Source organism: Rhipicephalus microplus, chromosome 9 (genome assembly GCF_043290135.1).
Source record: "Rhipicephalus microplus isolate Deutch F79 chromosome 9, USDA_Rmic, whole genome shotgun sequence".
In the NCBI taxonomy this organism is placed as follows: Eukaryota; Metazoa; Arthropoda; class Arachnida; order Ixodida; family Ixodidae; genus Rhipicephalus; species Rhipicephalus microplus.
In genome coordinates this window covers 44,333,364-44,350,688 of record NC_134708.1, presented here as the reverse complement: position 1 = coordinate 44,350,688, position 17,325 = coordinate 44,333,364, and the positions used below count along the sequence as shown (strand labels likewise).

General features: G+C 43.5%; 1 protein-coding gene across 13 annotated transcripts in view; it reads right to left on the bottom strand.

Annotated features, from left to right (window-relative positions):
• The window catches only part of LOC119185255 (uncharacterized), a 49,768-nt gene that overhangs the window by 12,376 nt on the left and 20,067 nt on the right, over positions 1 to 17,325 (bottom strand). For 4 of the 13 annotated variants that reach the window (XM_075874395.1, XM_075874397.1, XM_075874398.1 and 1 more), the window contains 2 exons: positions 16,711 to 16,832; positions 9,353 to 9,874 (listed from right to left, as the gene is read on the bottom strand). In XM_075874395.1, coding sequence (XP_075730510.1) covers positions 9,817 to 9,874; positions 16,711 to 16,832 — 180 coding nt within the window. In that variant the 3' untranslated portion in view covers positions 9,353 to 9,816. Of the gene's footprint in view, positions 1 to 6,836; positions 7,582 to 9,352; positions 16,833 to 17,325 lie in introns of those variants that run through there. The other 9 variants (XR_012886316.1, XR_012886317.1, XR_012886318.1 and 6 more) reach the window with 7 other exon arrangements.

Sequence of the window (17,325 nt, the reverse complement as noted above, 5' to 3'; positions counted from 1 at the left end):
GGGACGTTGACGTCACCGCACAGCAGAAAGTCCTTCCACAGTCGATGTCCAAGTTGCTGCAGACAACTGGGGCTAGGGTCCCACCCAGGACTCCTTGGGTATGACGTACATACTGGCAACCATGGTGTCGCCCCGTCGAGGTGAACGTAGACAGCACAGCACTCGAAGGGCTCTCCGACCAGGTCAGCCAGGGATAACTCAGCTTGCAGCAGGTCCCGCTTCATATAGACGGCACAGCAGGCAAGTTCTTGCATGTGGTTGTCGACTAGGCAGGGGGCAACATGGCAGTTGGTCAGAGTGCAGCTGGTCCGGCTGCTGTAGCTGGCGTAGCCTGGTAGTCGGAATTGCCCTGCCTAGGCGTAGACCTCCTGGAGTGTGAAGATGTCGTAGTCGTTGTGAAGCAGGTGTGGTGCGAAGTCATCTCTCTGTGACCACAGCCCGTGGACGTATTACTGGAGGACACTTGGACGTCAGGGCTGACATAGCTTGGTGGAGGACCAGCCATGCCATATGGCACGAAGTGAGTGCTCTGGTAGAAGCAAAGTAACAACTACCTGCAAGTAGAGCAGAAGGGCGCCCAGGAGTTACTCCACTAGAGGCATCGGGGCGGGGGCCTCACCTCAGCAGGCTGGGTCTTAGGGGCAGCGGCAGCAGGCGTGGAGACATGTAGAGGAGGCTGGACAGCAGGAGCAGACAAAGCTGCAGGCACAGCTGGAGTGTTGGTAGCCGCCACAGGGAGTGGCCGGCAGAGGTTGCATGGTGCTGGGGTTGATCTGGCTGGTGCAGCATGGCACTTCACTACCCTTGTATAGGACCGAACCTCCCTCGTCTCCTCCCTCACAACCGCTGCAATTGCTCGTCTGGAAAAGGTTGTCGTCGAAGAAGCCACAATGGTAGCCACTCGTCTCTGCTCCTGCCAGCGATGTGTCAGCACGATGAGGGCCACCGCAGTTCACACAATGGAAACGCTGGCAGTCTGATTCTCCTAGATGAGACCGGCAACAACTGATGCAGCTGTCTGGCCAGTTGCAGGTATCTTTCACATGGCCATACTGACCACATTGCCTGCACTGGAGAGATCGTGGTCTGGCTGGTCGGACAGGGAAACATACTCTGAAGAGCGTCAAGTGGTCTGGGGGAACTGGCCCCTCGAAGCGCAGCGTGATGGTACGGCCTTCTCTGGTTGCCGATAGGACCCGTACTTCCGACTGGAGTTCGGACAGCAGGTTCTCGCCAGCAGCGTTGCTGTCCACCCTACGGAGGAATCCCATACTTGTTCGGCGGACTGCAGGCTGTCTTGCTGTCACTGGGGTTCCCTTGAGCTCTGTGAGGGTTAAGAGCTGTTTGAGGCAATCCTGGGAAGTCTGCTACCACATTTCTGTGTCGATTCACCTTTATGGCAGCGACTCTAGGGTGCGATGAGAGTGCCTGGGCTAGGGTCTGTCTTGGGCAGTTCCGGAACGAGCCTCCAGCAGAGGCGGAACGGCAGAGCACCGTCCCCACCACTGTAGGGGCCACAGGCAGAGCAGCTGCGATCAGGCTCCTGGTACAGCGTAGGGCAGCCTTTGACCGGACCGTCTGGAGCCCTCATCGTCACCTGTCTCGCTCATAGGGAAGATCAAGTTTCTGGAAAAGGTGGAGGGCTGGGGGCGTCCCCATGGTTGTGGTCGAGCCTGTGGCCTGCGTATACTGGTTTCCAAATGGGAGTGGGGGAATCGTTGTATGCTGCGATGCAAAAACAGTTCTTGCCTAGCGCCGATTCCTGTTCCTCCGAGGGTTCCCTGTGGTACGGGCATCTGTCGCGTCCTTCAGGAAAGCTGCTGTGAGGTGAGGGAACACAGTATTCCTTCTGCTGCATTTTCCTCAGTACCATCAACAGCGGGTATGCCTGGAGGGCCTCTGGTCACAGCAAGGGTCACAGCACTTAGATCACTGAGGCCACTCCGGTCGTAGTGCTGCTTGCAGAACTGTCGGTAGAGTTTTCGGTGTATTGGGATCCAATCGAGAGCCATGAATCCAAGCTATCAGCGCTAGTGTCACTCTCTACATGAGTGGAGGGGGCTGAGACCAGCTTGCACCGTGTGTCTGCTTCGTGATCCCTGCTGCCCTCGGGGCGAGGACGCTTCTGTGACGAGGACATGTCCATCTCTTCTGGCGAAGGTTTGGGCAGCAATAAAGGGCATTCTCTTCAGAAGTTGTGCTGTTGGGGGTTGGTGGATTGCTGTCTTGTAGTATGGCAGCATCGGGGGCATTGGTAGACATGGGTGAACTACGCGCGACCTGAGTCAGATGTCGTACGGAGTCTTCGGCAGCAGTCTTCCATGCTATCACCATGTTCTCACTGAACACCTGTAGAGTCCAAGATGGCAGGCTGTCCAGCTGGGTGAACGGAATGCCACCAAAGAGCTTGCACCTTGTTTGTGCTTGGGGTTACGCATAGCTCGGGCAGGTAGTGTTCCTGGCGGTGCCATCATGGTTTGCGCGAGTGTCTTCGCGTCCTCGAAAGGTCTGTATTTGTCCTTGTCGTCCATGGTTCGTGTGGGGGAGCTTGCTGAGGTCTGTGGGTTGTGCACACACATGTGCACACACACTCGCACACACACACACATTTTCATGGGGGGGACACGAGTTGGCAAAGTAGGCAGGCATAGGGGTAATTAAGACATAAATTGACATGAACGAAAATCTGCGAAAAAACTGCCGAGTCTGTCGATGTGATCCGAACTGGCAACTTTTGAGGTAAGTGTCTTATGCTCTACCAGTTGACCTACGGCATATGTATGGCACCTTCCGTCATAACTAGATTGGTAAAGTGAACTAAGTGCCCATACTTCGTCCATAAAGAAGCTCTTCTTTGCAACTGAATCTGCCAAATGAGCAACATTATAAGCACAAATGCATGTTAAGATGTACACATTACATAAACACGTTGAATATTCATATATACACTTGACAGGCAATAGTATATTCTATGTTATGCCTGCAATGTGCTCTATTCCCACGACAGCTGTACTTTAAGGGACTTTTTCTGAATTTATGTGGGCACAAAGTAGAAAGTGGTTCACCAATAACAAACTAATCAACTTATCTCTGTCTCATTGTAGTCCTTGTTTTTCATGCAATATACCTAATCTAGCACAGCGTAAAAGTTTTGGTGATTTCTTCAATGCTATTGTAGGCTTCTTACTGGAACTTGCAATTCATTTTTAAGCTCAAGATGTGCACGGAGGAAATACTGCTAAAAATAAACTGCGATACACCCAACAGACATGTTGTAGCCAACATACAGTCAAAGTGTTGTAAATTATTCCACTTTGCACTGGGGGAGGTTTGTGGCATAAGCACTGCAAAAAGCTCTGAAGTTGTATCTGAGCGTATAACACTACCTCTGTGATGCACCTTGGAGGGCAATAAAGAGAAAGGGGGATTGTAGAGGCTCTCGAGATTCGCAGGGCGGGTGACTCATGTCTCGGCACTCCATTCACTGCTTTGTCGAAAAAAGAAATGGACCAGCTGAGTAAGCAAAAACTATGTGAGTGTGGCCAGTACAGACAGGTGATAGCGAACTTTCTTTGGAAATATACTTTGTCCATGACATTGCACCCGCGTGTGTGCAGTGTAATTCAATATGTTATGTCTTTTGGGTCAATTAGAATCTAGTTGAAATTTAGTTGTTATTGTTAACTGAGGGTCTTGCCCCAGTCGCTCGACTTTTGGACCCTTGTCTGCATACTACTAACCATGAGCCTTGGTATATTTTTATATAAGATGCCATGCCACGTAACAAATCACAATGCCTTGGCAACGCTGCATCAACAATCGCAGGCTCAAGCAACCGAAACCATGAAAAAGATACTTAGTCCTAGTAGAGAGATGCTTTCAGACTCTTTCAAAATAATCAGCAGCATACACATAACCACAAATGGGGGTAGGCCATAAAAAAGTGGTGGCAGCGGTGTAGCTTTTCAAAGTATAAAAATAAATATGTTTCGATGGCAGAACATGAGCCCTTGTCTGGCACTGAAACCTGATGCTTAAAACATATGACAGACTGCACATCTCAGGAGGCAGAAAAAAAAAAACATTAATTTCCACCAAGTAGGCAGATGCATGAATAAGCTTAGCGCGTGACAAAAAAATGCTGACAGTTTCATTCGATAAATATAGAGCATCAATGGCCTCGGAACGTTTTCATAGGTTGCCATCGGTGTTCTTTTGTGCATACATTCACCTCAAGGAGACACACAGAATTCAACCAACGAAATATTTACATTTCTTTACAATTTTAGGAGCCAGGTGTTGCCATATAATATGTTTATTACCAGTACACTGCCTGATCTCTGTCACCAGACGTCTTTCTTGAACATTACTAGCATCGCACTGTTTTGTTTGTACAACTTTCTTGCTCATAAGTTTCATTATCTGTTCTCGATACAAATGCTGTACACATACTTACATTTACATGATTTGATTGATTGATTTGTGGGGTTTAATGTCCCAAAACCACCATTTGATTATGAGAGACGCCGTAGTGGAGGGCTCCGGAAATTTAGACCACCTGGGGTTCTTTAACGTGCACCCAAATCTGAGTACACGGGCCTACAACATTTCCGCCTCCATCGGAAATGCAGCCGCCGCAGCCGGGAATCGAACCCGCGCCCTGCGGGTCAGCAGCCGAGTACCTTAGCCACTAGACTACCGCGGCGGGGCTTACATTTACATGAATACATTTCTTTGTGTTCAAGTCTTTATGCACTTCATAACTCTGAAAACATCAATTAAATTCTGTAAATCGAAAGAGGTGCCAACAAAACACAGGAAACTTAGATCTGTCAACATTTTATTGCGTTCTTGTATGTCCCTATTTACACTACTTTCTTTATACCTCTATTCCAACAAATTCACACATGCAAATTTCGTTTTCTAGACTAAAATATGGATGATAAACTCACACAACGCATTGTAAAAGAGAGCCTGGTTACATACAGTAGACCAACAAGTGGTCATTAGTTATCTCATAGAGAAAGATTAACTTGATTTACCCTTAATGTGCTGAGCAATGCTACATAACACTATGTGTTCTACATTTATTGCAAGCCAAATGTTCGATTTCCTTGCATGCGTGGAAAGTAACGAAGAGCACCAAATAAATTTTCTTAAAGAATGACAGATGCCACTGCAAGCAACAGCGTCGAAGAAACTCAAAAGAGGATGAATTGATAAACGTTCTCAAGAAATAAAGAAGCTAAAGTCTATATACAACTAAAATAAATTGAACCCCACAGACAAAAACTTGCATGCCCCTGACCTTCAGAGTTCTTTATTAACATGGGGGATGAACCCATGACAAAGAGCTGTTTTGCCAAAAAGCACACACAGAAAAAAAAAGTGTTCATGTGATCTTCAAGGCTCTTCAGACAGGATGGGTGGCAGTAGAAACCGAAAAAGGGATGCTCTCTTGTGTGGGTTGTTTACCTGTGCTTTGAAAAATTCACGTTCTGAGTGAACGCAGCAAGACCCAGATTAAGTGCAGTAAGTGCATTTAAGGCGTGACTGTTTCTCGAAGATATTACCCTTATGAAAAGAAGTGGAGATAGTTAATCAATGCTAGCTTTAATATCCCCTTGAGGTGAAACATAACTGAAATGCAATGGCTGACTGGGTTAGCTTCACAATGAAGTGCAAGATATCAGCTACAATGAAGTACAAGATATCAGCTGTTTACATATTTAAAAATCATTCTAAAGATACGGCAGTGCAACAGCATTGAGTCACCACCAAACACAGTGTCAACTTATCAGACTTGCATAAACACGTTCAAAATTAAAATTAATTCCTACTTTCAGGGCATTCACAACAACATACCCCCCTCTCAATGGGTGATGTGGTTTTGGCGGTGCATTAGTCGCACATGTCGTGCATTTGTGTACCTTGCCAGGCCATCACAGTGTCTTGCATCATTTACACCACACTTTTTTACAGTGTAATTCCAACACGAGTGACATGTGAAGGAAGCCGTGCCTGGTGATTAAATGCACACCGATAATGTAATCAGTGATGTCGTGTTACGATGCTGAAGTGGGTACAGACCCCACAATAGGCTATGATAACCCCTCTTCACAGCAGAGAAGGGTGGCCAGGTTGAAGACTCCAGACCAGCTAAAGCACATTGTTCTACACCTTATAAATTCACTATTCTATGAAACACTTTTTGCAAAATACTCGCATGCTCGCGTGATAAAAGTATGCACTTGTCCCTTCATCATAACTTTTAAACCATAGGTCTCTTCACTGGCCCTTTCAGACACCATTCTTGCCAGTAGCCACCTATTTAAATGAGCACTAATGAAATACAAAAAGGCGTTATCCGATATTAGCATTCAGTTATTTAGGTAATCATATCTGAAGAAGGGGGCCTCTTCTTCCCACTCTATTTTATGACACCATGGGACTTCCACCAAATTGTGCCAATCTCCATTCTGAACTGCAACACTAAAAAGCTTTTCCAACCTCAAACCACAGCTTCACAACGGCTTCTAATCTGCAAACTCACCCCTCCCATAGAACCTAGCACAGTTTGATGGAAGCCTGTAGGTACCTCATCTTTATGACTTCTCATACATATGACAAGACAAGTGAGAAACAAGTGCTGTGTCCTTGAAAAAGATGCACTGCAGTAGACATAAGAAACATGGAAAAGCAATATTCTGCAAAATACTTGATATCTCGTGCATCTGAATCCTGTTTGCGCACTTTGTAATTTATGTTACCCAATGAAGTCGTGTTCCATTAACTTTCATTTTTCGCCCCACAAAAAAAGGCTTCATTCCACTCACATTCAAGCCATCTTCTTCGCATGACAATGGGACATGTGGTCTTTGAGGCTGTCTTTCCGCGAATAGGACGCATGGCACTCGTTGCAAGAAAACGAACGCCCATCGGAGTGGGTGAACATGTGGTGAGCGAGCGTGGTTTTATGGCTAAAAGAGGCACTGCAGTGGACACAAGAAAAGGGACGCCCTCCCGTGTGGGTACGCATGTGGTTAACAAGATGCGGCTTCTGTAAAAATGATGCACTGCAGTGGACACAAGAAAAGGGACGCTCTCCCATGTGGGTACGCATGTGCTTAACAAGATGCGGCTTCTGGAAAAATGATGCACTGCACTGGTGACAGGAATAGGGACGCTCTCCCGTGTGGGTGCGCATGTGCGTAACAAGATGTGTCCTTTGCAAGAATGATGCACTGCACTGGTCACAGGAATAAGGGCGTTCTCCCGTGTGGGTGCGCATGTGTTTCTTGAGGGCGTCTCTGGCTGAAAAGGATGTGTTGCAATGAGCACAGGAATAGGGGCGTTCTCCCGTGTGGGTGCGCAAATGAACCACGAGCTTGTTGTTCTCAGTGAATGCAGCTGCACACAAGTGGCACTGGAAGGGGTGTTCGCCCGTGTGTATGCGAAGGTGTCTGTTCATGGAACCCCTTTTCTTTGTCACATAACTGCACTGCGGGCAGGAATGCCGTTTCACTTGTACTGACACCCACGAAGGGGACTGCTTCGGGGATGCCTCCAACGACGAGGAATCTGCAATGTCATAGGAAGCACAGGAAGAAAATGCTTACCAGGTGTCATAAATGATATACCAGTCGTCGATATAACTGCATTCTGCTATTTAACTTTCTGTTTACAGCCCCAAGCAATCTGGAAAGAGGCTGTCCTTGTGGCTCTGGTTAGGCCACGATACCCATGGCCTAACAAGAGATGTTACTGAAATTGTAACAGTGCAATGAGATCATATATATCTCTCTGAAGTTTCTAAATCTGCACATAAATTCTAGAATGAATACACGAGAACATCTGTTTCCAGTCCATAAAATTTTTGTTTGGAAGCTATTAAGATACTGTACACACACGTCGAAAATTTTTTTCATGTGGGTGACAATGAAAAGCATAAACCATAAAACTGAATTGCACTGTTTCCTTACATAGAAGTATACGTATAATGCAGGGCGAAAAATGCATCATTTCATATTTCAACAAATGAGACCTAAAAAGGTAAAATGTGAGAGTACGATGTTATTACAATACAGGATGGTAAGTGTAAAGAGAAAAAAATCTTTGCAATTACATCTACAACACAACATTTTTTGGTGATTGAAAATGCGGCCACACTTCTGAGACTAAGAAGATATATTCTTTCTCAATATGTACTAGGAAGGCTTACCCACTTTTTGTTCATGTTTCGCTCGAGTAAGGTCACGATGACACAAAAGCAAATCTTGTGACAACGCTTGAACTCCACGAGTATAAAGCGGTGGCGTTATCTGGTCCCATACATATCGCCTCTTATTTTTAAGCCATGCTTTACTTGAATGAGCAGTGCAACCATGCCGCATCCTATGCCAGTTACATGCTTTGTCGACACTGTTGGTGATGATGAAGATTGATTTTGTTCAAGTTATATATGACGAGTGTGCCTTTATACCACTCGATCGTTGCAGTGTCCACGTGGCATGATGCATGTTGCTATTCAAAACTACTGCCACACAATCCAGAATGACTCCTCGCACTGTATACCCAAGCGTCAAGCACTGGCATGACTCTGTGGTAGATCCCCTCTGCCTGGATTCCATTGTGATTTTTCACTCACAATCAATGATACGTGCGCCGACATGAAAATTTATGCAGAAAAATCTCTTCAACTCCAGCACGTCAATACTACTGGTAACTTTTAACACAAAAGCGTTAAAAGAGCTTGTTCCACAGAAATACTAGTGTCAACGTCAGTGTGGACATCATTGAAAGTGTCGTCAATTCGGAGCGAAAAAATCCGCGTCGCCTGGGAGTGAAAGTTTGAGATATATGCGAACAAATAAAAAAAATCGGTTCAAGTGGGAATTAAATCTAGCTCTTGCGTGTGCTAAGTAGGTTTTATAGCGAAGAGCAACATTACTGTATAGAACTGCTTCGAAAAAAAAAAAAAATGGCACAGAATAGCGTAGCGGGTCACCCTGCTATTCACGGTCAGAAATGGGGCAGTAGTATTCCAATGTCTGATAAAACTAGTATTGTAAACAGGGCCAAAAGTTTGATTGACAAGGAAGATTATTGAAGCCTGTGAAGTAGGAGAAATTAATGACAAGGATGTCGGCATGTCAACCTTGTTTCGTTGCCACAAGTTGCGATAGCGGCAAGTGCACCCCCTTTTGGGTCCTCACTGTATCTTTAGAGCTTCATTTTCACAGACAAACGTGTATATGTATGCGTCATGATGATTTCAATATTGCACAAGGGTGAAATCAAACCACGAAAACACAAAACTTTAGAAGATAAAAAGCAAATAAGGTGAGCAAGATTTCTGCAGAAAAACATAATTACCTATGTTTATTGCAGAAATCTCAAATTATCATAATTCAAGATCATTGTTAACCTCCGGCATAACAAACGAAAAATGCAGCTACAGTGTATTTATAACCAACTAAAAGGTTGTTTCTCTTAGTGACACTTCGACAAACATATGCACTGTTGAGAAGATACAACAATATTGGTCTCAAACTATGAGGCCTAAGTAAGTTAACTGTAATCACGGGACCTCTTTATTATCACGATTCCCAATTAATTTTTTAGTATAAAGATATGCAATAGACCAAAAGAGTAAAATGAGAACATCCAACTTCACACAATTCAATATAACCCAGCCAAAGGCTGCCGCTAGTAAACATTGTCACATCACTGTCACAATTCTGAGTTCATAAGAGGTCACGCAGACATAACACCGGAAATGGATGAATAGTTTCTAAGACTCTGATGCAATTCATTTCAGGCCATTTCTGAAGCTCGCAGATTTTTGGGTGCTCCATGGAAGGAATGAACCAATCTGCAATGGCAAAGATATCACTGTTAAGGCCAGAAGAAACATACACGCTGTGCCTACACAAGGGCTGGGCAGTATCACAATACAAGAGCAGCACGACAATGCCTTAGAAGTATCTGTATCTGAGTATACAGATACAGATACTTTTGAGTACCTATATTTTTTTATTGAGATGTTTTTGAAAAACGTATTTGTACCTCAGGAGTGAAATATTTTTATTATGTATCAATTATATCGCGATACTATTATCTAATTACTTTCTTGTTGAAAATGAGCTGACCTGTTTCTGCGAAGGATCGAATAACCTCTAAGCCGAGCCAAGGCGGGCCCTACATTTTCACGACAGAATCGCCAAGACTGTGTATCGTGACACTCTACTAACAAAAGTCGTGGTACCAGGGCAGGTGCTGCACACCCAATGTTTTTCGATCGGAAAGTCATTTAGCAATTTTTGTGTTGAGGCCGAACCAACACCTTAAAGAAAACATGTTGAAGAAGCTGCTGTGTGAGTGCATTAAACACAAAAACCATCTCAACAACACAGATCTTGTCTAGAATAAATGTATGCAATTCCTTATTTTATAGTCTGGTATGGTATGCGGGGTTTAACGTCCCATAACCACCATATGATTATGAGAGACACCGTAGAGGAGGGCTCCGGAAATTTTGACCACCTGGTGTTCTTTAACGTGCACCCAAATCTGAGCACACGGGCCTACAGCATTTTCGCCTCCATAGAAAATGCAGCCGCCGCAGCAGGGACTCGATTCCGCGACCCGCGGGTCAGCAGCCTATTAATTTATAGTCTGTCAAAGATTACAGCGATATGCTTGGTCTGCAAATTTTCATGCGGTGAAACATTAATCACAATATAATCCTGACCATAATGAATGCCTTTGTGGAGCATTAGCATTCCCAAAGTGAACAAAGTATTTTAGTGTTTGTATTTGCATCCTTTTATCCTTATTTCAGAATACTTTTTTCATCTTATAGTAAGAGTATTTCAGAAATATCCCGTTGCATCAAAAACAAATGTATCCTAGCATCTGTATTTCAGACTTGCAGCAGATGCATTTCAATAACAGAATTCTGGAATACTTCTCCAAGTAACTGTAAGCCCAGCCCTGGCTACCTTCTCCTAGCACGGGCACTTGCCACAAATTTTCACTGCCTTCACAAGTGCTTTCACAGATTGAAGATTACATGTCTCCCACATTAGCAAAAAAAAAAAAAAATCCACATGTATGGATAAACCTGTGTGCCACCAAGCTTGAAAATAAAAAAACAAAGAAAGCTTTTTTTAGGTCAGTTTAACCTCCTGTCAACTTTAAATAAATTGATCATAGTAAAGAAAAGACCATAATTTCATAACTAAACTTCACCTCTCATGGCAGAATGACATTTTTTCCTACTATTTAATTTGGTCTTTATATACCTGGTTTTCCACCAATAATCCTCAGAATGTCTCTACTTATTTCTACTGCATATTGTCACGGGGTCGTGACTTGGCCGAAGACGGGAGACTTTATGTCGGGATTTAACTGTTTATTTGGGCGAACCTGTGCCCGGTAAATGGAAAGTTTGATTACAGTAGCAGTCTTGCACAGATAGACGTGAACGGAGCGTCGGCCGTCGATCAACTACTGAAAAGTGGCGAAGCGCGTCGGCATTTATACTCTTGCCATCGAATGTTTTTGCGTTATCGCTGGCAGTGGCGTAGGTTCCAGAATAATCTGTACAGTTCGCAGAGTAGGCCTGATCTTATCGAAATGATCTACTACAGTCCGGAAGCTTCTCGAAAACTGCAGGCGCGGTTTGTGCTGAGAATTGTGTAGTGTTTTGGGACGATAACAAAACTTGGGAAATGGAACGTGACAATATGTGTTAACCTTTCCATTGTTGTCCCTTAAACCAGAGACTTCATGAAGGCTAGTGCCCAAACATGTACATGAGTTGATCTCTGAATTTAATTAAAACACGCTCCGTCGCTTTTTTCTTTTTTTTTTTTCAGCTTCCTCACGCTGTTCATTTTTATTCTGCTTTAGTGAAACTTGCTTTATTTGCAATGTCTTCTAAGGCAACTCAAACACACCTGAAACAGCACCGAGCTTCCCTTGAATTAGAATAAAATGCCCCCCGCCCTCCCCCCTGCTGCCAACAGTACACCAACCCTAGTAGCACGCGATGTTGCCATTATGTTGAATCAATATCTGCATTCCTAAAGGGGTCCTCTAACACTATTGAAGTACCTATTTGTTATCTGTGGTTTGCGTAGACTGATAGCTCAAGATAATTATAGCGTAGCTATAAGCACCGATATCAAATGATTTAGTATTTTAATCATGCAATAAAGTCACTACATCGCTGCCGACTGCATTACCACGTAGTGGCGCTCACCAGAACTTTGCGTGCGGAAATGACGCCGGAAAGTTGCCCCATATCATTGGATAAATTTCACGATAGAAGCGACCATGGTGTAAGATTAAAACTGAAGTTACTAATCTGTTTCAGTTTTCTTCTCTGGGCTTTTTCATCGAACCCTGAAAAGACGCGACCACAAGGAAAAAAAGAAAAGATCACTGCGACTACAAAACACGGCAGAGGCACTGGCTGCCATTTCGCCGCTAGATTTTTGGCTTGCGCAAGTAGGATGTATCTACGAAAGACCTCTCTCTTTCCTCTTCTTGCTTTTTGGAATTTGCGAGCTGCCTCTTTCCGCATGTGCGCTGTTGAAGGAATGCAGTGCACCATTGTTGTTCGTTGGGCAGCCTCCCGAACACACGCGAAGGGTCAACAACACTTCGCTCTCTTGGTCGTTCCACAAGTTCCTTTCTCAGAGTAAGAGGAGGAATTGACTTGGAATATTGTACAAAACAGAAAATACTTCGCTTCGACACTGTAGCTCCCGCTCACGTTCTGGCAAGCCAGGCGTTAGGCACCACGCTTGTTACTGTGGTAACAAGGTCAACATGACTTTGAAAACAAAAAAATATAAAAAAAGGTGCGAGCTTCCCCTATGTAGGCGCTTCCAGCTTATTTCATTGGGGCAGCCTTCTAACATCATGAGCGAGTGAAATGTGGTCAAGTGATCACGCAAAAATCGAGTTGAGGGCCAGCATTTTTTTTTATTGTATTTTGAATTTTCCAAGTCGAATAACTTCAGATTGCATGCCGTTTTTGCTGCATCAGTCAATACTTCAGTCTATACAACCCACGAATAAAACATGGGGGGTTGAATAGTGTCGGAGGGCCCTTTTAAGGCCACAATCGTAATGCTTTGGCAAGTGTGCGTCAACAGGGCATTCACATGTGCAACTAGCCCCATGTGTGTTAATTAAGACCACATCAAACTAATAAGTTTGCGGAGTCTTTCAAAGGAAAAGGGGGTTGTGGCCATGTGGGCTCTTTTCATAATATTCATTTGCAGACTCTCTAAATATCTCCCACTCTCAAACAGAAGTTGGCAGTATATGTACAGCCGCAAATATGGGCTTGCTGGGCACAATGGTGACAGCGATGTAGAAATTGGAAGCAAATAAGTATGCTTTCACGACAGAATATGAGCCTCATCTTTTTTTATCAAAGTGCTAAAACACATCATAAGTTGCATGTCTCACGAGGTGGGAAAAAGAAAAGTTATTATGGGATGTAGGCAAGAACATTAATACGCGTAATGTGTGTCCCACAATGCTGACGGTTTCCTCTGTGAAAACCAGAGCATCATGACGCTCAAAAAGTTTTCATAAGCATCAAGGTTTACAGACAGTTTTAATTTGTGCATGCACTGGCCTCGGGGACGTGTGCAGTTTTTTTTAATCGAACAGAATTTTCACATTTCCTTCTACTTTCCCAGTATGCCTATATAACCTTTTATTGACAAGTAATACTGCACAATTTCTTGTCACCAACCACTCATCTAAAACAAGGGTAGGCAACCTTTTGAGGCGGAGGGCCAACTTGCGTGAAGTTTACACAACAGGAGAAAAAGGGGGGGGGGGGGGGGGCACATGGGAGTAAGTCAAGTGTAGGAAGGATCTTTACTAACAAAGAGAAAAAATTCAGCTAATTGGCAATGATCATCTATTATTATTAGACACTGGCAGCTATCAATAAGTAAAGTAACCATCAATAATCAATCGATCATATAATCAATGTATATAATCAGTAGAATCAGCAAATTATCAAATCAATCACAAGACATGATGTCACTAAGTGTGAAGATGTAGTACAATGCCAAATGGAAGCGACCTTTCTTTGCTCCTGCAAAAGCCAACTGACTTATAAACTGCGTTTAGGTATGAAGGGGTAAGGGCAGCACAGGGGGAGGAGGGGCTTGACATCGTATCTGAGGCCACATAGTGCTTCTTCGCGGTTTATAGATCGACGACCCCTTGTCTACAACATTACTAGTGCAACACTTTCTTATTTAGCGTTTAACCTTCCAGCTAGTATATCTTCTCACCATCTTTCAATATGAATGCTTGATACATATTTACGCTGGCACTAATGAATTCTTTCTGTTTTATCTGCACTTTTCTGTAAGGTGCACATGTGGGTAATGAGGTGCGATTTCAGCAAAAATGACACATCGTACTGACCACAAGAAAAGAGACCTTTTTTTCGTGTGAGCGCATGTGGGTATTGAGGCGTGCTTTCTGCAAAAACTACGCATCACAATGGTTATAGGAACAGGAACGCTCTCCTGTGTGGGTGCACATGTGGTTAATGAAGTGTGGTTTCAGTGAAAATGACATACTGCAGTGACTTGTCGATGCACGAGTGAGCCACGAATTCGGAGTTTGCAGTGAATGAAGTTACACACAATTGGAACTCGAAGAGGTATTCACTAATGGTGACTTATTCCCCAAATAACATTTTAGTCACACAACCTAACATATGAGCTAATACTGCAATAAATTGAAATATATAACAGATAATTTTGAATTAATATAATGCTTATACATTGGAGCCACATTTGCGAAGCCGCCTTGGCATGCCCAAGTGATAAAAAAAAACTATTTCCATGTCTTAAACCGAGTAATGCCCACACCAACTTAACAAGGTGGTACACACATTTTAGTCATGAAAGTATTCCGTACCAAGCGTACCAGTGCACCAACAAGTGTACAAGTTACACCTAGAAATTTAACTGAATGGCTTTAAAAACTAAATCAAAGAAAGGTTACAGGCAAAATAGATAGCTCATTAACATACGCTCCAATCAACACACGCAATCAATAATAGTTCCAAAAATATCTGCAACACACATTATAGTGTTCACATCAGTCGTTCAGAAATGCTATAGAACGCTTCTCAAGCAATCGCTCAAACCAATGGTCATGCATTGTAGAATATCTGCAACATCTCCTTGACACCCTCCTTCCAATCAAACACACACTGCAACAATACTGCACACTTTCACTAGGATTCCACGAGTCTCTGACTCGATTTTGCTGAACTTGAAAAAAAAGATAGTTTTCACACAGATTATTTTAACTTGTTCAAAGTATGCACCCTTCAGTAAATGACATCATTGTGGGCAATCGTTAATACACCTATGAATGCACAAGCACAAGTGCCATGCCTAAACCAACACACTTTTTAACACGATATGATAGGAAACTGTATAATAAACTAAATTGATGGAAGTCAAAATTTTCCATTGCCATTGTGAGAAAGAATACAGCAGCATTTAAGTGTATTCAACACATGACTGTTTCTCAGATTTTAGCCTAATGAAAAGAAAATATTGGATATGTGGGGTTTAATGTCCCAAAACCAAAGAAAAAAAAGTAAGTAAAGTTAGTTGGTCGATGCTAGCCTAGATATCGCGTTAATTTCAAACTTAATGCGATGAATGACTAGGTTAGATTCATAATGTAATCAAAGATATATGCTATAAAGATATTTAAAAGTCATTGTAAACATACTGCACTGTGAAAGCATTGTGTCAACATATGCACAGTTGATTTTCTCTAACCTACAGTTGCGTAGACATGTGGCACTTTGGAAAGACTTCTATATTTCAGAGTGTTCATTGTCACAGACGCCACCTCAGAGGGTGATGCGGTTTAGTACATGTCACATATTTGTTTACCTTGCCAATGCCTCCTTAATGACTCCCACCTTTTGCACTGTGCTTCTTCATCGCACTGCTCAGGCATGGCTGACACACAGAGGAAGCCGTGCTTGGTCGTTGGCTGTATGCTGTTGACGAAATCACCGATGTCGTGTTCAGCGCAGAAGTGGGCACAGTTGCGACAATGGGCTACACCTGCCTTTCTTCGCGGCAGAGAAAGGTGTCAAGGCCGAGTACAACACCAAAACCAGCTGAAGCATGTTGTTCTATTCTATACCCTCTAGCTTCCCTATTTGATCACACAGTTGCCGTATTTACTTGCATAAATTGCGCACTTTTTCTTTAGCGATTTTGGAGCTCTGAAAAGGGCGTGTGAAATGACGCAGAGGCTTCACGAATGCTCTTGAAGTAATGTGTATATACAGTGAGCTCTCATTTGAATGAACATCACTTGAAGAAATATTTCAGAACAATGAACCTTTGGAAAATCCCTGGCAGTTTTCCTATGCATTCCATGCGAAAATCTTTCAGTTTAAAAAATTTCGAATAATGACTATTTCAGCTGAACAAACTTCATCTGCAGACCCTGGCTCATTCTTGAGATAAATCAACGCAGTTTTGTGCTCTGCAGGCTTAGCCAATGGGTCCCGCCATCAAATCCCCAACTTATCGGTGGCGGTGCAACATCGCCCGTACATGCAGCACTGTCGATGCGAGGTGGCCTGCGGCAGACTAAAACGTGTCCCATGCGCTTCAGTACCTGAGCAGAGCTATGAGAATTGGAAATTGTTTCCACTGTTTTTCCGACACCGAAAAAACTTCTTTTGACGAAGTGCGACGAAGAAGTTGTAATGGCTGAGGCAGGTTGATCTGTAACAGAGACTGTAAGATATATTAAAAGGTTGCGAGATTTCGTGTCACAGCAACACGCTGTGCTAAATAAAGGCAGTGTACAAAAATGTACACTTTGTGGACCGATTGCTCCCTTTTTACACATTAAGGGTGCCAGTAAAAGTAAAAATTATAGAACTCTTTTCAAATTGCATTTCACATATTTTACTCGATTTCTGTTGTGCCCCATGATGTTATTCTACTGCAGTTTAGTCAAGTTTCAGTTAAGTGAACTATTTCCATGGATCCCTTAAAGTTCACTTATTGGGAAGTTCACTGTAGTCGTAACACACGTGATTTATACATTAAAAAATAATTGGAGCAAAAATGAAGAGCACTCATTTATTTAACATAATCAGCCCCTTCTTTAGCCGGACAGTTACGCTCATGCGCTGTCAGTTGATATTGCTGGCTGAGAAGTCTGACTAGATAGCATTATCATTGTTCATGGGCATGCCAGCGAGCTGGCTCAGCAGGATTAGGA